Source organism: Aspergillus caelatus, assembly GCF_009193585.1.
Source record: "Aspergillus caelatus strain CBS 763.97 unplaced genomic scaffold BDV27scaffold_196, whole genome shotgun sequence".
NCBI lineage: Eukaryota > Fungi > Ascomycota > Eurotiomycetes > Eurotiales > Aspergillaceae > Aspergillus > Aspergillus caelatus.
Window position 1 is genome coordinate 1,195 of NW_022475459.1, and position 22,282 is coordinate 23,476.

Genomic DNA, 22,282 nt, shown 5'->3' on the forward strand with positions numbered 1-22,282 from the left:
TATTATTACCTATTCGCAACCCAATTTTTTTTTTTTCTAAATTTTTTTTTTTCCCTTACCCTACTTTCTTATTCTCCCATCATCTGTTTCTCTCACATTCACAATTAATTCGACCTATTTCGTCTCTGCCTCTGGAGGAATACTTTCTTCTTTCTTCTTTCCTTCCCTCCTTTAGTTCCCCGCCTCTCTCTTCCTGTCTGTCTTCAAACACCCTGGCGCAAGCCTATACTACTTTCCCGCTGGTCTTAATAAAGTTCTGCTGGCCATCATCGGTCGGGATCCTTGCCCTAAACAGCTTTCTTCCTGCCCAATTGTTTGTCCTTTGGATTTTGTGCTACGTTCCGCTGGGCCTCTGGAGCGTTTGCGCTTTCGTTTTTAAGGTAAGCTGCTCTCTGTGAGATTCATCACCTGCGAACCCATGGCCCGGCCTTATTGGCTCTGCCTGCTACCGTCTGTACCTAATATCCGCATCTCATGCTGACGTGAAATTGCATTGTCATTCTTAAGGGAAAACAATTAACCTTTCCTTTTTACTTAAAATATTTTTTCTGTTTCTTTTTTAAAAAGCCCCAAATTTTCCACCCGGTGTTTCGCCAGTACACTTGGTTTCGGCCATTCCTACCACCTACCTACCACGTTATTTCCACCCCCCCAAACGTCCGTCCTCTACCGCCCGCCCAGACCTGCTCTTTCACAACCTATACTTCTCGACATCCTTATATATTCGGGATTTCTAATATCGAATTTGGTTTTTACAGTGGAAAAATTTCTGCGTGGTGGATTTTGTGTTTTGTGGGTCAACGTCCGACTGGTTCCTTGTCGACGGATATCCTTCGTGTCGCATTGCCGAGTCACGCATAGACATCACGGGAAGAGTGTCATTTTTGGTCCCTTAAACCGGACTCTGGATTGCAGTGAGTATTTTGCGGAGTATCTAGAAACAGAGAAGCAACCTTGGGTACACTCTGGACGTTTCTGCGACAGCAAACCGCCACCGTTGAGATCTGGAATAAGTGCCAGTTACACGATTCTGGGGTCATTTCTCGCAGCGACAGAGATTCTATCGTCTTGAAAATCAGACCGACAGCTCGACCCATCTGACTGCCTGCCTATTTGTTCGTGGAACATGAGATAAGTGCGCTCGAATCGGTCTATCCTAGATTCAGTACCAGGACCCTCGTTTGAACACTATCCCTTTTCGATTTCCGCATTGGCACGCATACCGTGAATAATCGACCATGGAAGCCACACTTACCCATCGGCCGTGGGAGCCTGCCACCACTGGACCCCAAACCCCTACAGTATCTTCATCGCAGACCCTCCCCTCGATATCGACGTTGACAGCGAGCATGACCAGCACCGCCGCTCCTCCGGCGGAGAAGTCGCCCGGTAATGTGTCGTTGAATACAATTGAGCGCGATTCGGGGAATTGGTCTATGCCTCAGAGCACAAGTAAACCTCCGCACTACCTTGGTTGGTTAAGGAGTGCTGACATGATTTGTTCAGGATCCTCTACCTACTCCACCGCGACAAATGGGACCGGGAACTACCCTTCTCTTTCATTCCTTACGTCCTCTCAGCCGTCTCCCAATCGCGTATCCACGGTCTCCGATCGATCTCCTTATAACGACCATTCGAACGCCAATACCCCCTCCTCCTCGGGCGCGCAGCCATCTCCGAACTTTGGCTCAGCGCAGCCAAACCCAGCGCTTCCTTCCATTAACCAGAACTACGACGCGCCATCTCAGAGAGGTAGCATTGCAGAACCAGCGGAGTCACGACGGAGCAGTATTGATAGTCGGATGAATCAGGGAATAAGCTCTCTTGCCATAAACCCCGCTTCTCCCTATCATAGCACGAACGCGTCGCAGACATCGATCGTCTCGGGGTTACAGCGGGAGCGTGGAATATCTATGGATGTGAATATGAATAATACTTACCGAGGCCCCCGCCATTCTGGGGGACAGCCTCTCTCCCCTTTGGGCCCACGGGCTAGCGAACATCGTGGATTTGCGGCTGGCCGCACTGCACCCGCGATCTCTTCGAACCCTCGCTCGGAAATTTACAATGCGGAGGCGCCCACAGCTGGTCTTGCGTACGCTTTCCCAGATCCGGATGTTGCACGGTCCAATTCAATCTCTTCTACGACCGAAAAGTCGAGCGCACAGTTTTGCAGAAAAGGGAGCACGGCGGAATCATTTTCAAGCAGCATCTACTCGGATTCCCGTTTGCCTCGTGGTCAGCATGGTATGTCAATCTGTGATATTCGAAAACATATGCCGGTCGGTGGAGTTATCAATTACTGATCATGCTTCAGAACTCCCTCAAAATGTCCACCATCATTCGCTACAACATAAACAAGTTCGTGGGTTGATCGGAGAGGCCGAGCTACACGGCGGCAGTACCCCGTACAGCAGAACACCTGAGCTGAGGGTGACACATAAGTTGGCGGAGCGGAAACGCCGTAGCGAGATGAAGGATTGCTTCGAGGCTCTGCGGATGCGTCTCCCGCAAAGCCAGAACAACAAGTCGAGTAAATGGGAGACTCTTACAAGAGGTAATGATACAGTTGCCTATGTCTATCAAAGGTTGCCATACTAACTCTCTGGTAGCAATTGAATACATTGGGCAACTGGAGAAGATGCTGAGCAACGCTCGCCGGGAGAACGATCTCCTCCGGACCGAAATGGACGACATGCGGGCCCAGTTTAATCAGCAGCAGCAGCAGCAGCAGCAGCAACAACAACAAGCTAATGGGCAATCACGACCGCAGTCAATGTTCGAGCATCATTCGATGGCCACGCCGCAGGCTAATGGGCAATCACATGGCGCTATGTTTCCTGGTTACGCCCCGGCCGCTGGAATGACGCAGGAGCAGCCGCGGACATTACCACCTCTGATGAATGGGTCTGTCGCACCAATGCAAGGCGTGCAGTACACCGATGAGCGACGGTAATACAACAAAGGAAATCTTCTCTACGCAATTATTTTATGACATGGCTGTGATACGAGTATGCCGGTCCTGAGCCTGTTCCATTCAGCCTCTTGCGCCTTGAACGCGGAAACGTCATCTTCTTATTCTGTAGCTCACTTGTAGATTTGATTCGGGTGGTTCCGTCCCTTTTTTTTTTTTTTTTTTTTTCTGAGCACGAACATTCTGTCTCACCATCGCCGTGCCTTTTCCCTGATTTTCTTCAGTGGCAGACATTCTGCCGCGGTGTCTTATTGAACCTGGCCTCGACGTCTTTATCTCCCTTTTCTCTCATAAAGTTTTGCATCATGATTCATCTATTCGCATATGAGACAGGATATCTGGGGTTTGGATCTGGATATGGGAAGTGTATGTTCATTATGTTTGTCCTCACCGTTGACACAGTGGGTGCCTTTATAGTGCGTGTGTACCAAAACGAAAAAGCGCAAACCAGCTTGGAATAGGAGTGTGTATGGTGTTTCAATTGATATCCCCATGGTCTATGTGATTATTATGTTGATGAAGCGTCCCGAATGATTATCGGGACCAAATGTGAATTGATTTATTGAACATCCGACGAAACCTGACCTCTTTTTGCTAGAAATTGGTACGAGTGCTCCGTGAGTCATTGTACATCTGAAGCAATTATCTACTGTCCAATTGATTTTGGACGAGGAATGTATATACATACGTATACTTGAAGTATCGGGAGTCCACCAGGTGTCGGATCTATTTTTGTCTTGGGAGGTCTCGCGATGCCTGATTGGCGCCCGGGAGCTTCTCGACCACTTCTTCGGTGTCTTGAATAAGCGCCGTACCCACGACTCCATCATGGCGGCTACAAAAATTCCTGCATCTTTCTTTGGGCCAATACTTGATCAAACCTGGATCCCCGGTCTGCATTTAGCCGGGGGTCACCAGAGCTTCTCGTCCAATGAAGGTAGCTCAGACATCGTCAGCTCCCGCATGTACTATGGAGCACGGAGATTTAGCATTCTGCAGAAGAGCAGTGCCCAATAGAATGGATCGAGGTCCTGAGCGCTGATGCATGAGCTCCTAGACTAATAAGAATAGATGTGAGTAAGTTCTTCAGCGAATGTTTTCCCATCCGATTTGCTCTCTTCCATCGGAGTCCTTCCTCGTCTCATTGTGTTGCGATTATATTCCTCCTCCTCCCAGTCTGCCCTTTCTCATTCAATTTACGCGTCCCAGCAACAAATTCAAACCCCCGAAAACATATTCAAGTATTTCTTATGTCAGGATTGGGAAGGCATGGTCACTACGTCTGATTAACACGAGTTCGCATTGTCACTTTGAAGTACCATTGTTGTCTTTTGTTTTATTGACTGACACCCCCATTCACTCCTCCGGATGCTTTGTCGGCAGGGATAATACATTGTTAATGTGCTCCTTTGTCTATTGTCTGAATTACCCTGCTTTAATGGACTTTTAAACCCGATACCACGCCCTTGTGCATATGACTTTTCCTACTGGTCCGTGAAGAAGCCGTTTGTTCTAATTGATATACACATCTGACTAAGGTATGTTACTTTGTGGTCCCACCAATACTTCGGGTCTAAGTAGTCTATAAGCCGGCCTCCGTTGACGATGCACAGGACGATGGGCTGGAAGCGCCAGAAGCCGCAAGCTGAGCTGCGGATTCCCGCAATCCCGACTTTCCCCCTGTCGTCCCCAATCACAGAAGAGGTTGTTACTCCAATCTCCTCATCTCCGGATGAGCGAGACGTGGAAAAGCTTCGTCCCTTCGATCATCTGGGGGCTAAAGTGTCCAGCCCGAACCCATTTGCTCGCAAAGTAGAATACGAACAACGGCAGGAAGACAAGGAGCCAGTGCGTGAAGCCAATAGTTACTACTTCGTGCAAAAGGCGGCAGAGAGTGCAGGCGAGCCGAAGCCAGCGGCCAAGAAGAATACTGAGCGGCCTGTGGGATTGAATCTGGTCACCGATTTCTCGTTAGCACCACCGAAACCCCGGGATGATATACCGGATGAGGGGTTCGTGGATTTAAGTGACCTTAAGGTCCTTTCAAGGGAAAGGGCAGAAGAAAGGTCGGCGCAGAAAGTCAAGGGCATCCTGAAGAAAGGAACGAGCCAAAGATCCCAGAGGACTTCAGACGAGCCTCCGGACCCCGCGACATGGAGATCCTCCTTGTTTGACTGGAGGCCTAGTGGCTTACCAAAACGGAGAGGCAAGGACGACTTATCTCCATCAGACCGGCCGATAATGATTGGATTCAGCATTCCGCGCGAAGAAACCACAGGTTCACGGAAAAGATATTCTAAAGAGCTTGACGTTACAAATATCCAGCAGACGCCACTCACACCCTCAATAGTTGTCACCCCGGCAAAAGAGGATGACTTTTGGGCAGGCTTTAGCCAAGTTTGCAACCCTCCCAGAGTCACATCTAGCATTTACTCCCAACCCACCCCGTGTATAGAAAAGAGCGAGTTAGATATTCCGCCTGTACCAGCTATTCCAGCAGAGCATGCAGTGACAAAAGGTGAAGTTACGGACCAAGAGATGCTCAAAAGGCAGTCTGCGACATCTAGGAAACAACGCGCATATTCCACAGGTACAGTCTTCGAGGAAGACATCCAATCGCGGTCGGGCCTTCGTTCAAGGTCATACTCCAACGGAAGCGTTAAGAGGGCTTTTGATCGTTTGAGTGGCATCGACAGAATGAGTCGATTAAGTATTAATACTGAAGTTAATAGACACCAGTCCCAGGGATGGTGGACATATCTCCTGTCGCCTTTATTAGGTCGCTCCAACACAATCACCAGTCGAAGAACACTAACTGACACACATCCACCTCCTGTGCCCAGTATTGCCACCAATCTGACAGGGTCAAGCGATGAGTGGTGGGAGAAGGAGGTATCGTACTTTTCACCTGATACACCCGAAACGACGAGGGCCAGTCGAGGTATCTCCGACTGGCAGCCTTCTCAAAACAATCCTTTCGCCGATGATAAAGCCGTCGACGGGCAAGCTCAAGACCCGAGTGACCTTAGTAGCGCAGCGTTTGGCTTTCCCGATCAAACGGTTCAAGGCGCAGCTGCCGAGTACTATCATGCCTGTGCACATGAGGTATTTACCGGGAGGCCTTACTTCAAATGCATCAACCATATCTGTTCGATAACTCCTAAAGACCAGATTCTAGTCCCCAGTGCAGATACCGCAAAAGAAGGCGGTTCAGGTGAAAACGGTTTGCTTATTGATGTGGATGATGCGCCGAAACCCGTTGACAAAGAACCCGAAGTTTCAGAATCTATAGTCATTGCTGCCACAGCTTCCCGGCCTCCGACAATGGTCATCGACAAACAACCGGATACCCCTGTGAAGGACTCGAAGGAAGACAGTTCAAAAGACGATACAAGCGCCCCTCCCGAAGAAGACTCTACGAAGCCAATCTCCAAAGAGACTGTTGGGGAACCAGCACCTCCAGCAGGCAAGCAAACTGAGACCAACCCTTTTGTTCAGCTGGCTCAGCCAAGTAGCACCATCCCACCGCCAGTCACGAATGTATACATTCAATATGCCCCTGTACCATCTTCTGCTTCTGGCACTACTATTGAACGAGTTGTACCCCAGTACTTAGTGATTCCTTCTTCAAACGAAGGGACGCAAAAGCATGAAGTACAGCCACAAGCGCAACCGCAATCTCCTGGTCCTGTCTCCCCTGGTTTACAGCGAGCCACGGAAAAGACAGGCTCAATCCCTCTATCTGACATACACTCGACCCCGGCGCCTGCGTATACGTCTCATCGTAATACTCCCGCCACGTTACCGCCCCGTGTAGATTCTCTTCCGATCACACGGGAGGTGACGACGAATCCGATTACAGAAAGCAATAGAATAGAGTCTCGACGAAGAAGGCTCGAGAAGGAAGATGCAGTCGGTAGGAGAGCTGGTGGACTATGGCGCGGCAGAGGTTGTTTCAGCAACAAAGGATGTTTTGGGAGACCTGGACGTGAAGGGCGGCTGAGGCGCCGGTGGTATGCGGCCATTGCTTCATTCTTCATTGTCATTGTCGTGGTTGCCGTTGTCCTCGCTATAATGCTCACCAGAAGGGGGGACGAGACACCTGTCCAGTCGCAATGGCTGAATCTAACCGGCTATCCACCTATGCCGACAGGCATTGCAACAGTTGCTGGACCTGAGCCTCAAGTACAAAACTCCGGCTGTATTACACCATCCACCCTCTGGAGCTGTGCCTTGCCCAATGAACACCAGTCAGCCAACAAGCCTTATGCTGCAAACCAACCTAATTTTCGCGTCGAGATTCGTTTCTGTAATGGGACTTATCCGAATAGCACGACTGTTGCGTCAAAGTCTAGCAAAGCAAGCGTTTCTAGAAGATCTGACAACTTGTTCAGCCCGTCGCCATCCCCGCCAGGCATGAAAGACCAGACGTTTCTGGGCAATACCACTGATAAGAACAGTGTTCCCTATGCGGGCGAAGAGACGCCCTTCTACATGACAATACTCTCCCCTCTCCAGATGTCCACCACCCAACTGACACGGAGATCAGACAATTCGTTCCCTGACATAGAATCTCTCATTCCATCTCCAGACCTAGACTCCGACGGTACCGCTGCAGCCGCAGAGCTCTATCCTCTTCCCGAGTCACAACCTGTGCGGCTATACAACCGCGGGCAGGACACCGAGCACTATGGCTTCTACACCTACTTCGACCGGTCTGTTTTCCTTGAATCATCTGCTCCACTCACGGACAGCAAGAACGATGATTCTACAAGCGATGCCAACGGCGGTCCAAGCAAAGCACATGCCCGAGTCAGGTGTACCTGGGCCCAGACACGCTTTCTCGTTCAGATCTGGACTCGTCCTGGAAAGACGCTCCTCAGTAACAGCTCATCTGCCAGCACAACGCCAACCCCCACCCACACAGGAACCAGCAATCCAAGTAGCTCGAACTCCGCTACTGACTTCGTTCGTCCCGGTTCCTTCCCGTATCCTATAACGATGACTCTAGATCGGCACGGGGGCGCGATAAAGAAGAAGATGGTGTACTGCTACGGTATGGAATCAGATCAGCATGTCAACTCGACCGAGGCGAAATTACAACTCGAAGACCGCGGGTTCGGCGGTAAGCTCATCAACCCGGCACCTGGGATCTTTAATATGTCTGATTCTGCTTTGAGCGAGTCGGGTTATGGTGGGTTTGACGGTGGAACTGGGGGCTGTTCTTGTCAGTGGACGAACTGGGTTTCTAGGTCATAGGTTGATGAGATGTGGAGTATTGCTAGCTATCATCCCTATCGCTCAACCTTGCTCTATGTTTTCACTTCATACCCTGCATTCTCTGTTCATAGGGATCTTTTTATAATCTAAGCCAGATATTATTCTTAACTAGATTTGGCATTAACACTATATAGACGAAAAAAAAGTCATATTGCATACACTTCCGAACGGCAACCTGTAACTATCCGGCCAGCGATGGCAATAGACTGGACTGCTAGGTCACATGAAGAATGACTCCAGGGTGCAATGTTTCTGGATCTATCATATGGCCCACTGAAACAGGGTCCAGGGTTACAACGGTCTAGTCTCAAGTCGATGCAATTAATATGACGTGGTCATATAGTACATGCAGAACCAAACATAGACGTATCACGTTCCATTTCTGATCATGTTTCCCTTCATTCCAATTCCAGTCACCAAACAAGATGACCCGGAGATGCAGCGTGACCCACATCCCTTACTTAAGGTAAGACAGGTGAACTGAATTTCTTCTAGATTATGAGATATCTTCTTTTTCGGAGGAAAAAGAAAAATTCAAGGTAGACCCTCATATAAAAGCAAGCATCTCTACCCAGCAGAAATTCGGGAAAGCCAGAAAATGTCATAGATTCACAATGGCCACAAGCAGTCTCACAGACCACCAACCGTGGTATCAACGCATCCAATGGTTTAATTTCTTCATGCTAGTTCTCATCCCTCTATGGGCTTTCATCCAGTCACTTTGGGTCCCTTTGATCTTGAAAACCCTGGTCCTGTCAGGAGTATACTACTTGTTTTCGCTGGGTTCTATAACAGCCGGTAAACCACTCTTCTACCCTCAGAACATTTTTTTTTTTTTTAGAAAAAAAAAAAAAAAAGGTGGAAAAAGGAAAAAGAGAAAACTAACAACAACACCACCACCACAGGATATCACCGCCTATGGGCCCACAGATCCTATACAGCATCAACCCCTCTCAAATGGCTCCTAGCTGCGTTCGGCGGCGGAAGTCTTCAAGGTTCAATCCGGTTCTGGGTACGCGAACATCGTCTCCACCACCGATACACAGACACCGACCTTGATCCATACACCGTGAACAAGGGCATCCTCCACGCCCACATCCTATGGGTTCTCCTCCGTCAGCCGCGGAACGAGAGAAAAAAGCGGGCCCGCATCACCCTCTCCGATCTCGACCACGATCCCGTCGTAGCCTGGCAACATAAGTACTACTTCCTAATCGCCTTCGGCATGGGCTGGTTACTCCCCTGTCTGGTAGCCGGACTGGGGTGGAACGATTGGATCGGTGGGTTTCTCTACGCCGGCGTTCTGCGAGCCTTCTTCGTCAACCAGGCTACGTTCTGTGTGAATTCTCTCGCCCATTATCTGGGCCATCAGCCGTATGATGATCGACATACGCCGCGCGATCATCTGCTCACGGCGCTTATTACCCTCGGCGAGGGGTTTCATAACTTTCATCATGAGTTTCCGTCGGACTATCGGAATGGGATTGAGTGGCATCAGGTCGATGTGACGAAATGGTTTATTTGGGCCTGTGGCTTTGTCGGATTGGCAGGTGACTTGAAGAGGTTTCGGCATAATGAGATCGCCAAAGCACGCCTGCAGCAGAGGTTTAAACGACTTGACGAGGAGAAACGACGTCTAGATTGGGGCACGCCGCTTGAGGAACTTCCTGTTATTGACTGGACGGAGTATCAGCGGAGAGTGGGGGTGGGACAGGTGCTTATCGTGGTTGAAGGCGTCGTGCATGATCTTGGACCGTTCCTGACTGAGCATCCTGGAGGTGAGGCTACTATTACGGGTATGCTGGGGAAAGATGCTACGGCGCTGTTTAATGGGGGCGTCTATGACCATTCTCGTGCAGCTAGGAACCTTCTGGCTACTATGCGGGTTGCGGTGCTGAGGGGTGGTGGAGAGGTGGAGTGTTGGAAGTAGGAGCATTATCATATGCTAGATATGATTCATGGAGCTCAGGGAGTTGGTTGTGATGTTCTTATTTCTCTATTCTGTTCGTTTTATAGAATTTCTTCCTACCGATACCCATACATGTACTGGAATAGATAGTACTTCCCATCTTGCAAAATCAACAATACTAGACACATTTAACTATAACTATACAGCAACGGTTACTGTAAGCATTACCATTAACCACCACCACCACCACTACTACTACTACTCATAAAACTTCCAATCCAAATAAACAGTAATAAATGACACCCAATGCCCTAGAATACAAGATACATGACCAAGTCAAGGTAACATACTAAAGCAACAAACCCATGAACAAACCAGCACAAGACAAAGAGTCACAAGACCACCACACTGTCCACACATCGCAAAGAATTCCCAGACTAAAAACCCAATGCTCTCAACTACCTTTTTTCTGAACAAATCATATCAACACAGTCCAGACCCACTGGTCTTCATGGATATAACCTCCAATAGGCAGAATTGTTAATCCCTAGGAAACCCTCTATACCCAATTGGGATGTCGGGGACGAAAAACACGAAGTATAAGAATAGACCCGTACCTACTCGGTCTCATGTCCAAATAACCAAAACTACAATAATCTATTCATTCTCCCTCTGAACCAACCCTCTTCCAACAAGAACAACAACAACAACAAAAAAAAATAAAAAGAAAGAGAGAGAGAAACCAAAAAATAAAAAATAAAAAATAAAAAATAAAGAAAATGTCCACCCTAACCCCCCAAGAAACCACCCTCGTTGAAACCGCCACAAAAACAATAACCAGCATCAAACCCTCCAACACGCACAGTGTCGCCAGTGCCATCCTCGCCTCTGACGGCCGGATCTTCTCCGCCGTAAACGTCCACCATTTTACCGGTGGCCCTTGTGCCGAACTCGCTGCCTTGGGGAGTGCTGCCGCTGCTGGGGCGGAGAATCTCACACATATTGTGGCTGTTGAGGATACCCGACAGATTTTGAATCCATGTGGACGGTGTCGACAGGTTTTATTCGATTTGTGGCCTGGGATTAGGGTTATTGTTTTGAGTGAGGAGGGGCCTAGGGTTGTTGGTATTGGGGAGTTGTTGCCTTTCGCTTATTCTTGGCCTGGGGAGGAGTAGCCTTTTATTATAGTATTTATTTTTATCATTTTGTCCCTTTTGGGAGGGGGTTGAGGGGTGAATTGGAGTGAGTATATTAGATGGTTTTGTTGAAAATGGTTCTATATCTGTTAGAGCGACGCTTGACAAGTGGAAGAGAGTTATTTTGAATGCCTGTCTATTATTATTATTATTATGAGATTTCAATAAATGATCTAAACGCCAAACCCAAACGCCCCACTAAGTTCCCCGATATTCTTTATATATATAATAAAAAAAAAAGAGAAAGTCGAGGATTCCAAACCATTGACCCTGAAATCGAAAATAGAAGTAATTATATGTCAAATAGAGATATCATAAAATGGTCCCGCTTCGTCAACGTTTCTGCAACATCATCTTTCATCTGTTACTGCTTCGGAGCGGAGATCACCATCGTCGAAAAGGGTTGCTGCTTATACCATGAACATCAGTCCAATGGCAATGCTAGCGACAGCCGTGAGACCAGGAATGATGAGCTTGGAGCCGGGGCTAGTAGGAGCCAAGCCAGTGGAGGTTGGCTTGGCAGGAACGCCACCACCGCCAACAAAGCTTCCACCACCGGTGGTTTGGCTAGAAGAAGAAGTAGAAGTCTTCGGGATAGTCGAGTTGGCAAACTTAGGGAAGCCGGAGCTTGCGGAGGGCTTCGGGGTCACGGCAGGAGCGGTAGTGTTACCAGCTGGGACAGTTGGCTGGACAGCGGGGGCACTGGTCTGGGCAGCAGGGGCGGTAGTCTTGATGAGGGGGGCACTAGACTGAGCAGGGATGCCAGGAATACTGGAACCACCGGCGGTAGGCTGAATAGCAGGAACATGGGTCTCGGCAGGCGCAGTAGACTCGGCAGGCGCCGCGGGAGCAGCAGACTCAGCGGGAGCAGCGGACTCAGCGGGAGCAGCGGACTCAGCGGGAGCAGCGGACTCAGCGGGAGCAGCGGACTCAGCGGGAGCAGCGGACTCGGCGGGAGCAGCAGACTCGGCGGGAGCAGCAGACTCGGCGGGAACCCCAGGGGCACTGGACTCGGCGGGGGCACCAGTTGCTGCAGGGGCGCTAGGGACTTCAGTCTCAGCGGGGACACCGGGGACGGTAGGGGCGCCAGTTTCAGCAGGAGCCTGGGAAGCACCGGGCTGAACAGCCGGAGCGCTAGGTTGAACAGCCGGAGCACTGGGCTGGACGGCAGGAGCACTGGGTGGGATAACTGGTGCAGCGGTAGCAGTTTCCTCGCAAGAGGTGATCGTTACTGTGTGCTCGCTATTCGTATCCCAGGCACTGGCAGTACCGGCGGCGATGGCTAAAGCAGTGACGACGTGGTTCGAGATATGCATTGTGATCGAGTGGATGAGGTGAAGATGATGCCAAGTAAAACGATGCTTTGAGTTTCAAAGGGAAAGATCAAAGATTGGTCTATAAGAAAGTGTAGAAGTATCGATTAAATAAAAGTGTAGGCGATGCAAACTGATGAATTGAAGACTGATGATGAGAAGATTCGGACAGCTCATCTGAAGGCCTTTATAGTAACCCCAGGGCCACTAATCCGGTATCATCGAAGAGAATGAAACTATCCATCTTGCCTTTTGAATGAGTGAGCGCCTGCAACCGGTCTGGCCATACAGCACGGCGACTTTGTATCAATGAGTGCTGCATCCGGAGAAGCACAATATCCTATTATGCGCGACATACTGCCTAGACACCGTAGAAAGGCACTAAAATTGAATGGCAGTAAGAGAGACTGCCCAGAACGAGCCTGAAGCAGGTCCTATCACGTGAAGGTATAATTCCGGCTCCATGGATCCTGGAAGAGCATCTGTCGTCAGCAGATTACCGGATGCGGATATAACGATGCGGTTAACAAGCCGTGAAATACAACCATCTCAATCTAAGTAGAGCTCACCCAAAGTGGGCCCCACCGATACCACAAAGCATTGTGTCTCTAGGTTGAATCTAGGTTGAATGCGAATATAACTCATGGCACCAGGGGGACGAAGCCGGAAGCACCTAAGGTCAACGGTGGGTAAAAGTCCGTTGACAGGGATGACAGGATTTGCAACCAACAGGGTTGCATTGAATCCTGCCAAATCAATGCTGTGGCTCATTCATCATACACACAGTATGGGGTAACTGTATGAAAGGCGATCAAGAAGCGTTAGTGTTTGTACTGGTGGATATTGAGGTTCTTCATGACCCGTCTCGGTTACTCTGACCTGGGCAATTACCAAGAGGCGGGGTTTTTCCATGTTGTTTCATTCTTATAGAAAAGAATAATAACTACTAGCGTCGGTAGTGTAACGGTTATCATTCTTGCCTTCCAAGCATGAGACCCGGGTTCGACTCCCGGCCGACGCAGATCTTCACTACCTCTTTCTTTTTTAGCCTCCCATAAGCTTTTTGCTATGTCCCAAGTGTTCTTGCAGTTGGAACGGAGGATATATATAGTCTTCATCAAAGGACCTTGTTTAATTGCTATAGGTTTCTATACGGCCTAGAAAATCTTTGCATTTTTGGAAAGAACATTGTTGTCAAAGAAATATCTACTATCCAGGATAGAAGACCTGTCAACTAGGTAAGGGTACGTAGGCACAAAGCTAAATAGTAGATACTTGATTCTTGCCTTTCTCTATTATCGATATCAGGCTATCTTTATAGCTGGAAGAATCCCCTTCTTCTTCTAACAAAATATGACTGACAGGGGACTACTATACGCTATTCAAAAGGCAACGGATATAGACTCCGACGTCACCGCTCGGCCACCGAGTTGTCTATACACGGCGGGCAGGCTATACGGATCTGTGACAATTGTAGTCAAGTATCTGAATATTTACTGTCGGGTCGCTAACCTCAAAGTGCTGCCCTTCTACTGCTCTCTTTGCACAGTCAAAAGATATTTTACGGAAAAATTGTTAAAAACTTAAAAAGGAGAAATCCACTCTTCATGCGTCGGCCGGGAGTCGAACCCGGGTCTCATGCTTGGAAGGCAAGAATGATAACCGTTACACTACCGACGCTGATTAGTTAATCATTTTACTTTTCTTCAGCTTCATGAGGGAAATATATTAAGGCATACAAGACATCCACCTTAACTCTACTATCTTGACCATTTTTATTTTAAACATCATCAGTTTTATCTTCGAATCCACTTTGGCTAGTGTATATATCTCCGTCAGTACTCAAGTCTTTCCTCCCCGTCGATAGTGATAATGCTACTTATAATACGTTGGTGGGTCTGGATATTATTAAATATATATCCATATCAATGGCAGTTCGCTTGAAGTACCATGTGGTATTTTTTTTTCTGAAGGCTACCCATTGCCCATTTCTTCTCTCTCTCCCCCATGATTCCCCTACAAGAATATAGCCCATAGTTACCATAGTCTTCACCATGAAAAGGACTGCCTAGGTCCTGTATGCTGCCAACTGACTCTCGAATCTATAAGCCAACGCAGCTGACTAAGGCCGTCAAGTCACACCTCGGATTCATGACCCGCAGCTTGAATGAGCAACCAATCGATCATTGAATCAATCAATCAATCAATCAATCACTGCTTCCCTCGTGCACTCACTAGTCGTCCAGGTCAATGTATTGATCTGATCTCGGGATTTACTGATCCCGCCATTCGTTACCATCCCCCATGCCTACCCGACGTGATATCCCTAGTCATTCCCTCCTTTCCCCCGGCGATTACGACGAAGATGCTGAGTCCTTGCGATCGCCGTCAGAGCAGGACTCTGACTCCGAAGATGACGAGTTTCTCCGTAGATCTCGCACAACCCTGGAACTAGCGGAGCATGATCGCATGGTGCTGAATGACGAAGAGGAAACGGAGAAGCTACTGATCAGGGGAGGTCCAACGCACGGTCTGCGGCGAATCTTTAGCCCTAGTAGCCCAAGTGTAAAGATCGGAAAGCGAGAACGCCGACGAAAACGGCGGGAGGAAAGAAGAGCTGCGCGCAGAGGACAGCATGAGAAAATGACTGACTCGGGAGAGTTGATGTTCGAGATGGAAGAAGGTCACCGGGGGGACGACGAGAGCTCCCTCCTAAGCCGATCGTCGTCCGATCTAGACCGACAACTCAAGGAATATGGTGGTAATGAGGTATGGTTGCCTTACTCATACTAATACCAAGCGTATGTTCATTATTGGCCGTCTAACTGTCTTATTCTCTCAGCGACCTCAGCGCGTCTCGTGGCTTAAGCTTGCCTTAGTTTTCGCGGCGATCTTTGTCCTCTTCCTTATATTCCTTCTAGGAGCATACAAAGCATCGACGCCTTCCCAGACTACTAAACCCCCTCAAGCGTTACTGTCGAATGGCACTGCCCTTTTTGCACCCACCACGATCCTGATCTCTCTTGATGGGTTCCGAGCGGATTTCCTCAACCGTGGGTTAACACCAACTCTCAACAAGTTCATTGCCGAGGGTGTATCTCCACAGTACATGCTCCCCAGCTTTCCAAGTGTCACCTTCCCCAACCATTTTACTCTCGTTACCGGATTATATCCCGAAAGCCACGGAATTGTGGGGAACACCTTCTGGGACCCGGAGTTGCAGGAGGAATTCTACTACACCCACCCGTCAGTTAGTATGCGGCCCGAGTGGTGGAATGCCGAACCATTATGGATGGCTGCCGAGAAACAGGGGATCAAGACAGCCATTCATATGTGGCCTGGTTCCGAAGCGCATATTGGCGGAGTTGAGCCGACAATACTGGATAAGTACAATGGCTCGGAAGCGCTCCCTCGCAAAGCCAATCGCATCCTGGAATTCCTTGACATGTCTGGCCTCGAGGACGAGTCCGAAATAGTCTCGGAGCGACCTCAGTTCATCGCTGCCTATGTTCCTAATGTTGATGCTGACGGGCACAAGTATGGGCCCAACAGCACAGAGATCCAAAGCGCTATCTCGGAAGTAGATGGAATGCTGGGTAGCCTTCTCGCCGGCTTGCAAGACCGGAACTTGACCGACATCGTTAACGTAGTAATTGTCTCTGACCATGGAATGGCTACCACGGCAACCGAACGATTGGTGCAGTTGGATGATTTCGTCGATCTCAGCCTAGTGGATCGCATTGATGGATGGCCGTTGCGTGGGCTGCGCCCCAAACGACCAGAAGATGTCGAGACGCTTCAGAAACAACTGGAAAGCATAGCCGTGAACTACTCACATGCGGTTGAGATTTACACCCGTGAGACGATGCCCGAGCGCTACCATTTTACGAACAACGATCGCATCGCCCCTCTTTGGGTGATTCCGAAGACTGGCTGGGCCGTGGTTGAACGACCTGACTTCGACGCCCATAGCGCCTTGGAGAAAGGCGAGGTATATCACCCGAGGGGCGTTCACGGGTATGATCACGAAAATTCGCTGATGCGGGCGATCTTCATTGCCAGAGGCCCGGCATTCCCTCACCAACCTAATAGCCGGGTAGAAGCATTCCGTAAGTGCTAATTTGTCTTATGATGGAAATGGACTAATCAAAGTAGAAAATATCAATGTATATAATATCCTTTGTGATACTCTCGGCCTCGACCCACGCCCGAACAATGGAACACTGCGCCTGCCTCTAAAATCTGTGGGCCTCCATTCGGACGAGGACACTCCGGCGCTTGAAAATCCCTCTGACCCTCCAGCCAGCAGCATGGTTACCCCTGCATCGCTTAGCATGACTTCGACTGTACCAGCTTCTACAGGCCCAACAGCTACCTCTACAACCGTCCCCGAGGCCCCATCAGAGGAAGAGTCAGACGATGAGGCGGACAACGAAAACGACCAGCCCTCTACCTGGTGGGGGACCCTTTGGGATAAAATCGAGGACCTGAAGGATTGGGCGGGTGACCTAATTGAGACCGTGAAGGACAATTTCCCTTAAATTCCGACGTTATCGCAGAGCCAATGGACTCGATGATCGTGGTAGAGTATATACTATTCGTTGCTTTAAAGATACCCAGTTTTCTCCGTGTTAGATAGTATACATCTTGTTGGATAATCTAATTTTTGGTTTTGATTTTTGATTCGCTGCAATACTTTCGTCAATTCTCCAATGAATTTGGGTCAAGCGATTTAAATCCATGAGGCTGAAATCCTTGAGCGCCGATCGCAACGTCATTGCCGCATCGGGTCTGCCCTAATCGGGTACCCGACGAGGAAAAATGATTGAAATGATGACTCAAAAAAAAAAAAAAAATGGCCAGCCGCAATGCGCCACAACCGGGACCCAATCGTAAGAGTCATGCTGGCATGTCGATCAAGAATTTTGATGATTCAGGCACCTGTTGCGCTGTCATGGATTGAGATCGACCCCATCCAATCTGTCTTTCTGCCTTATGGACCCTGTGCTGCCTACGGGGAGGTAGTGCTTAGAACTTATAAGGACGTGAGAATGCCCGCCATAGTCGCTGGATAAATCATTCAGAGAAACAGGAAGTCAATTGACCCGATTACTCGAGTCATTCATTCCTTAGGGCTCATTGTTTCTGATCTCGTTTCTTTACTCTCTTTTATTATTGTTCCCTGAGACCCTGTAACAGTCGGGCTCTTAGTATAGACAGTACATGTCGAAACTGCATACCATCTCCAGAGACCTTGATTGGAACCATATAAAGCCATCATGGAGTCCGCGCAACTTTCAAGTATTATCAATAAAACCAATATGAACTCAACCACTCCCCCCCTTCTATCTCCCTCCGACACAGCCCTCCTCGAAGCCTTTATCCCGGGCTACTCCTTCATCTCGAGATTTCTCATCTCCTACCTTCAAATCGACCTCTCTCTCTACCTCCCCTATATACTCACCTACATTGCCATCGCTGCGGTGCTCAAATATTCCTTTTCAAAACTCAAGGGCGTCATGGAAACCCACTGCATCGCAACAGCTGAAATCCGTCTCGACGACGAGATCTCCAACTACCTACTGTACTGGATGGCGCAGCAGCCCTTCGCAAACCGGAGTACGCGGTTCCTCGCCGCAACACGGATCTCCACTCAATCGTACGATTACGACTCCGATGATGAGGACGAATGGGGTGAGGAAGACGAGTACGACGAGGACGGCAACGTGATCAACAATTTCGACGAATACTGGGCGAAGATGCGCAATAGAGATAAGTTCAAGCGTCTGAGGTTCACTCCCGCGGAGGGGACGCACTATTTCTTCTTCCGCGGTCAGTTACTGGCCTTTGTCCGGGCCAAGGGCGATCAGAAGCCTTCTTCATCATCTCGGTGGGGAGCGCGCTTCGAGACCGAGAGATTGTATCTGTCGTGTTTTGGACGGGACCCGGCCATCCTGAAGGAGTTGCTGGCGGAGGCGCAGCGGATGTATGTCGCGCGCGACGGGAACAGTACTATTATCTATCGTGGGCAGAGGAGTCCCGGTGATTATGTGGATTGGTCCCGTTGTATGGCGCGCTCCCCGCGCCCTCTGTCGACGGTTATCTTGGACCAGGCCCAGAAGGATGCCTTTGTTGATGATATTAAGGAGTATCTTCATCCCCGGACGAGGAGGTGGTATTCCAATCGGGGTATCCCCTATCGACGGGGTTATCTCCTTCATGGACCCCCCGGCACGGGGAAAACGAGCTTGTGCTTTGCCGTGGCGGGCCTGATGGGGCTTCCTTTGTATCTTCTCAATCTGAGCTCGAAGTCCTTTAGCGAAGATGACCTCATGTCTTTGTTCCAGGAGCTCCCCCGTCGGTGCATCGTCTTGCTTGAGGACGTTGACTGCGCCGGTATCACGCAGAAGCGAGTCAGCGACGGCGGCGAAGACTCGACGCCGAAGCCCGCCGATGGTAAGGAAGGCGATGCGCCCGAGGATGCTGATGTCGAATCCTCGAAGCAGGGCGTCTCGCTCTCCGGTCTTCTGAATGTGATCGATGGTGTAGCCGCCAGTGAAGGCCGTATCCTGGTTATGACGACAAACCACCCCGAGAAGCTCGATCCGGCTCTGCTGCGGCCTGGTCGGGTTGACATGTCGATTCAATTCGGGTACGCCGAGCCTGGTGACATTAAGGAGCTTTTCTCGGCCATCTATTCCACGCTTGAGGGTGATGTGCGCTCGTCAAGGACGAAGAGACCACCCCAGGGGAAGAAGGATCAGGTGGCATCGGAGGTCCCATGGCATCCGTTCTCGCGGGAGCAAATCCAGAACCTGGCAGATCAGTTCCTTGCGCTAGTGCCAGGTGGCCAATGTACTGCTGCTGAGATCCAGGGGTATCTCCTGAACTATAAGAGGGATCCCGAAGCTGCTATTGATGGGGTTGAGGATTGGGTGCAAGGCATTCGATCGAAACGGGAGGGGAAAACCGAAGCAACTGTAAAGTCAGGCTAGGAGCAACTGCGTGGATGAATGGATGATTTTTGTACACTGCATATAGATACCCAAAAGGTCCTTACCCGTTCGACTCATTTGTGCATATAAGTTAGTTGAAATGACAAGCTCGAATTCTGTTCTAGACCTATTAGTTGTAACTTTCGTACTACAGGGGATACCAAGGCATGTAACCATACTAGGGGTAGAGTTGGTGATCATAAGAAAGAATAGCTGGACAAGTGCTTTGATGCCTAGGTGTAACATGGTGTAGCTGCAACAACTGCAAGCACATTGACAGTCAAAAGGTGTTCTAAGCCATGGGATCTGAAGAGAGCGATGAGTATATATATGAGCTAAGTCAAATGCTAATTACATGGTGTAGGAATAGCGGGCTGGCCATGTGAAGTGATATGTAGTGAAACAAAATTCCGGCAACGCCTCCGGAACTCCGCCAAAATTAGATACAACGCAAAAGGGGCTAGGTTACTTCGGTCATAGGAGAGTCACCTGCTGGTCTGTTATGGAGATATCGGCGGCATATGTACATCGTGTGTTGTTTTGACAGAAGCCATGAAACAACATCCGATCTCCGCAACCGCAGACAGTACCGCCCCCAGGAGAAGTAAGACCATAGTCACCGGACTTGAGCAATTTCTCACCACTCTTGACATAGGGCCCGGTGATAGACTTCGAGGTCGCATAACGAACGTCGTACTTGGGGTCCGTGAAGCAATGCGTGGAGTAAAAGAGAAAGTATGTGTCCCCATGTAGAATCAGGTTGGGGGCCTCGACTAGCGGCCCATCGCTGTCATCACGGTCAAGAATCTGGATAGCATCACCAACCGGAGTGAAGCCATCATCCGCGACTTTCTGCAGAAGAATAGGAGTCGGTTTAAGAGGAGGAATGCCATTGTTGCAGTCACCGCCATTTCCAATGCTGTTCCCATCAACTTTGAATACCACATAGCGGCTGCCATCCTTGTCCAAGAAGCCGGCCGGATCAATCGAGCCACCTTGGTCCAGACGGCAAGACAGAGGTGTCTCGTTAGGTACATATGGTCCAGTAGGATCTGTGCCTTCAGAGACGGCAACACCAACGCAATGGTGCCTCACCATCTCCTTGGCCTCACCCGAGTAGTACATGACGTATCTGCCATCATCCTAAGAACCAAATCAGCACAAAATTTGATCTCAACAGTATGGCAAAAAGAAAATGAGAGAAGATTACCCGTCTTATCACATCAGGTGCCCAGTGATCTATCTCAGTCTCCCAATTGGCAAGCGTAGGCAAAGCCTCCTTGTCAAGAAGAGTCCATGATTTGAAGTCCACAGAAGAAGCCACCTGGACACGCTTGCCGTTTCCATTGGTGCCAAAGGCATACCAAGTACCGTCCGTTGCTTGCACAAAGGTTGGGTCCGGGAAGTCAGAATCGATAGCCAAAACAGCACCTACTTCCTGCACCCGGAAAGGAGAAGCCAGCACAGTCGACATCAAACCAAGGCCTATGGCCCAAGAGAGAAGCTGGGACGACCACATAGCACGTTACGGCTGACTTGACGTCCTCGGGGAACAAAGTACAGATTACCAAAGAGGGTAACGTCAACAGTTCGCTAAGGGGCTGTGAAACACGCAGCTGCGAGAGACAGCGAGGGGAAGAATCTGTGCAGGAATGCTATCTCACCAGGCTGCCTGAACGCTTTATATTTGATCGCTTTAGGCTATGGTGGCAACTATCGAGCGCCGATGCCATTGTCCGCATTGGGTAGCATGATCCTTTTCCTCCCGGTGACTTCAATAGTCATTTGATGCCGGCCTTTAAATTAGCGACTATGCCTACTGCGCCCAGGTACTGGATGCATCGCCAAGTGTTGGAACTAAGGCAGATGTGGGGGTGGGGGGCCAACTATCGTAGAATACCATCTGACATAGGCTGATAGTTAGTGGGCCAAGTAAGCGTCATCGAGTTCACGAACAATAAAGACATTGGCAGCGGCGTGGCTGAGCCTGAAAGCGATATTCATGTCTACCTGAAAGTGTCCCGAAGCTGCCCATTGCCCAGTTCGGGATAGACTGCACGCGGTCCCTGGATGCCACAGCGGGAAATTTTAAATTAGACTATAAGGCCTTGAATGAACTAATGTCACCAATCAACTAAAAGAACAAACCAATCAGTGATGGCAAGAGTAGATCCAAAGTAAAGAGGGCCTGGTGTGAAGTTCGCATGATTCCGAAAGCGGTACTGCATTCACTCAGCGAGCCATTCATCGCTTGCCGTAACGCGGACAGTAAGGGATCTAATATCCCTCCTATATTTATTTTTTGCCGACTTAGTAGAACAAATACAAATAACCAAAAAGTTATTAGCCTTTTTGAATGTTGGTGAAATTGTCGATTCTCGACCAATGCCAAGAAGATGGTACCCGGAAACAACTATGAGGATCAGAAGTTGATTCATAGAGACATGCTCGGATTTTGCAGACGCAGGGAGACCCTAATTGGACCCTGACCGCTCATAATCATTAAGTTTTGATGCCCGGTCTATAAAAGACAGGGCAACAAGTAAAAGAGGTCCAGGAACGCCATGTAAAACGCCCCTCACTGCAGGTTCACCTCTGTGTTTTGCGGCTTCCCA

At 49.4% G+C, this 22,282-nt stretch overlaps 8 protein-coding genes and 2 non-coding genes across 10 annotated transcripts; 7 read left to right on the forward strand and 3 right to left on the reverse strand.

The window, feature by feature from the left end:
* The first annotated feature begins 1,052 nt into the window (after positions 1 to 1,052).
* Positions 1,053 to 3,122, forward strand: BDV27DRAFT_34534 (putative HLH transcription factor (Hpa3)). Its single transcript, XM_032076383.1, has 3 exons — positions 1,053 to 2,247; positions 2,318 to 2,557; positions 2,613 to 3,122. Exons 1-3 carry the CDS (start codon positions 1,239 to 1,241, stop codon positions 2,954 to 2,956), a joined length of 1,593 nt encoding a protein of 530 aa, XP_031923898.1. The 5' UTR covers positions 1,053 to 1,238; the 3' UTR covers positions 2,957 to 3,122.
* A 1,469-nt stretch (positions 3,123 to 4,591) lies between these two features.
* On the forward strand, positions 4,592 to 8,345 carry BDV27DRAFT_167408 (uncharacterized protein; the record flags this gene model as incomplete). Its single annotated transcript, XM_032074476.1, has 1 exon — positions 4,592 to 8,345. The coding sequence occupies one exon, from the start codon at positions 4,592 to 4,594 to the stop codon at positions 8,231 to 8,233; it is 3,642 nt and encodes a 1,213-aa protein (XP_031923899.1). The 3' UTR covers positions 8,234 to 8,345.
* Positions 8,346 to 8,868: 523 nt separating this feature from the next.
* BDV27DRAFT_148336 (acyl-CoA desaturase) lies at positions 8,869 to 10,184 on the forward strand (the record flags this gene model as incomplete). The annotated part of the gene is made up of 2 exons (XM_032070893.1): positions 8,869 to 9,052; positions 9,160 to 10,184. 2 exons carry the CDS (start codon positions 8,869 to 8,871, stop codon positions 10,182 to 10,184), a joined length of 1,209 nt encoding a protein of 402 aa, XP_031923900.1.
* A 652-nt stretch (positions 10,185 to 10,836) lies between these two features.
* BDV27DRAFT_133889 (cytidine deaminase-like protein) lies at positions 10,837 to 11,505 on the forward strand. The gene has a single exon (XM_032068184.1). The coding sequence runs from the start codon at positions 10,943 to 10,945 to the stop codon at positions 11,336 to 11,338; it is 396 nt and encodes a 131-aa protein (XP_031923901.1). The 5' UTR covers positions 10,837 to 10,942; the 3' UTR covers positions 11,339 to 11,505.
* Positions 11,506 to 11,769: 264 nt separating this feature from the next.
* Positions 11,770 to 12,675, reverse strand: BDV27DRAFT_148338 (uncharacterized protein; the record flags this gene model as incomplete). Its single annotated transcript, XM_032070894.1, has 1 exon — positions 11,770 to 12,675. The coding sequence occupies one exon, from the start codon at positions 12,673 to 12,675 to the stop codon at positions 11,770 to 11,772; it is 906 nt and encodes a 301-aa protein (XP_031923902.1).
* Positions 12,676 to 13,621: 946 nt separating this feature from the next.
* Positions 13,622 to 13,693, forward strand: BDV27DRAFT_t178. The gene has a single exon. It is a non-coding gene; the product is annotated as a tRNA-Gly (tRNA).
* Positions 13,694 to 14,280: 587 nt separating this feature from the next.
* BDV27DRAFT_t179 lies at positions 14,281 to 14,352 on the reverse strand. The gene has a single exon. It is a non-coding gene; the product is annotated as a tRNA-Gly (tRNA).
* A 398-nt stretch (positions 14,353 to 14,750) lies between these two features.
* BDV27DRAFT_133893 (alkaline phosphatase family protein) lies at positions 14,751 to 17,355 on the forward strand. The gene is made up of 3 exons (XM_032068185.1): positions 14,751 to 15,441; positions 15,515 to 16,781; positions 16,828 to 17,355. Exons 1-3 carry the CDS (start codon positions 14,977 to 14,979, stop codon positions 17,211 to 17,213), a joined length of 2,118 nt encoding a protein of 705 aa, XP_031923903.1. The 5' UTR covers positions 14,751 to 14,976; the 3' UTR covers positions 17,214 to 17,355.
* A 268-nt stretch (positions 17,356 to 17,623) lies between these two features.
* On the forward strand, positions 17,624 to 19,772 carry BDV27DRAFT_34566 (BCS1 and AAA domain-containing protein). The gene has a single exon (XM_032076384.1). The coding sequence runs from the start codon at positions 17,952 to 17,954 to the stop codon at positions 19,665 to 19,667; it is 1,716 nt and encodes a 571-aa protein (XP_031923904.1). The 5' UTR covers positions 17,624 to 17,951; the 3' UTR covers positions 19,668 to 19,772.
* A 245-nt stretch (positions 19,773 to 20,017) lies between these two features.
* BDV27DRAFT_167416 (glycoside hydrolase family 43 protein) lies at positions 20,018 to 21,297 on the reverse strand. Its single transcript, XM_032074477.1, has 2 exons — positions 20,878 to 21,297; positions 20,018 to 20,810 (listed from the first exon to the last, which is right to left on the reverse strand). Exons 1-2 carry the CDS (start codon positions 21,184 to 21,186, stop codon positions 20,142 to 20,144), a joined length of 978 nt encoding a protein of 325 aa, XP_031923905.1. The 5' UTR covers positions 21,187 to 21,297; the 3' UTR covers positions 20,018 to 20,141.
* Positions 21,298 to 22,282: the final 985 nt, after the last annotated feature.

What these genes read in the sequence shown, in the direction of transcription:
- BDV27DRAFT_34534 (XM_032076383.1), top strand. Translation starts at nt 1,239, where the DNA reads ATGGAAGCCACACTTACCCATCGGCCGTGGGAGCCTGCCACCACTGGA. An exon ending in TTTGCCTCGTGGTCAGCATG is followed by an intron (nt 2,248 to 2,317) that starts GTATGTCAATCT and finishes ATCATGCTTCAG; the next exon opens with AACTCCCTCAAAATGTCCAC. An exon ending in ATGGGAGACTCTTACAAGAG is followed by an intron (nt 2,558 to 2,612) that starts GTAATGATACAG and finishes ACTCTCTGGTAG; the next exon opens with CAATTGAATACATTGGGCAA.
- BDV27DRAFT_133889 (XM_032068184.1), top strand. Translation starts at nt 10,943, where the DNA reads ATGTCCACCCTAACCCCCCAAGAAACCACCCTCGTTGAAACCGCCACA.
- BDV27DRAFT_133893 (XM_032068185.1), top strand. Translation starts at nt 14,977, where the DNA reads ATGCCTACCCGACGTGATATCCCTAGTCATTCCCTCCTTTCCCCCGGC. An exon ending in AGGAATATGGTGGTAATGAG is followed by an intron (nt 15,442 to 15,514) that starts GTATGGTTGCCT and finishes TTATTCTCTCAG; the next exon opens with CGACCTCAGCGCGTCTCGTG. An exon ending in TAGCCGGGTAGAAGCATTCC is followed by an intron (nt 16,782 to 16,827) that starts GTAAGTGCTAAT and finishes TAATCAAAGTAG; the next exon opens with AAAATATCAATGTATATAAT.
- BDV27DRAFT_34566 (XM_032076384.1), top strand. Translation starts at nt 17,952, where the DNA reads ATGGAGTCCGCGCAACTTTCAAGTATTATCAATAAAACCAATATGAAC.
- BDV27DRAFT_167416 (XM_032074477.1), bottom strand. Translation starts at nt 21,186, where the DNA reads ATGTGGTCGTCCCAGCTTCTCTCTTGGGCCATAGGCCTTGGTTTGATG. An exon ending in CACCTGATGTGATAAGACGG is followed by an intron (nt 20,811 to 20,877) that starts GTAATCTTCTCT and finishes TTTGGTTCTTAG; the next exon opens with GATGATGGCAGATACGTCAT.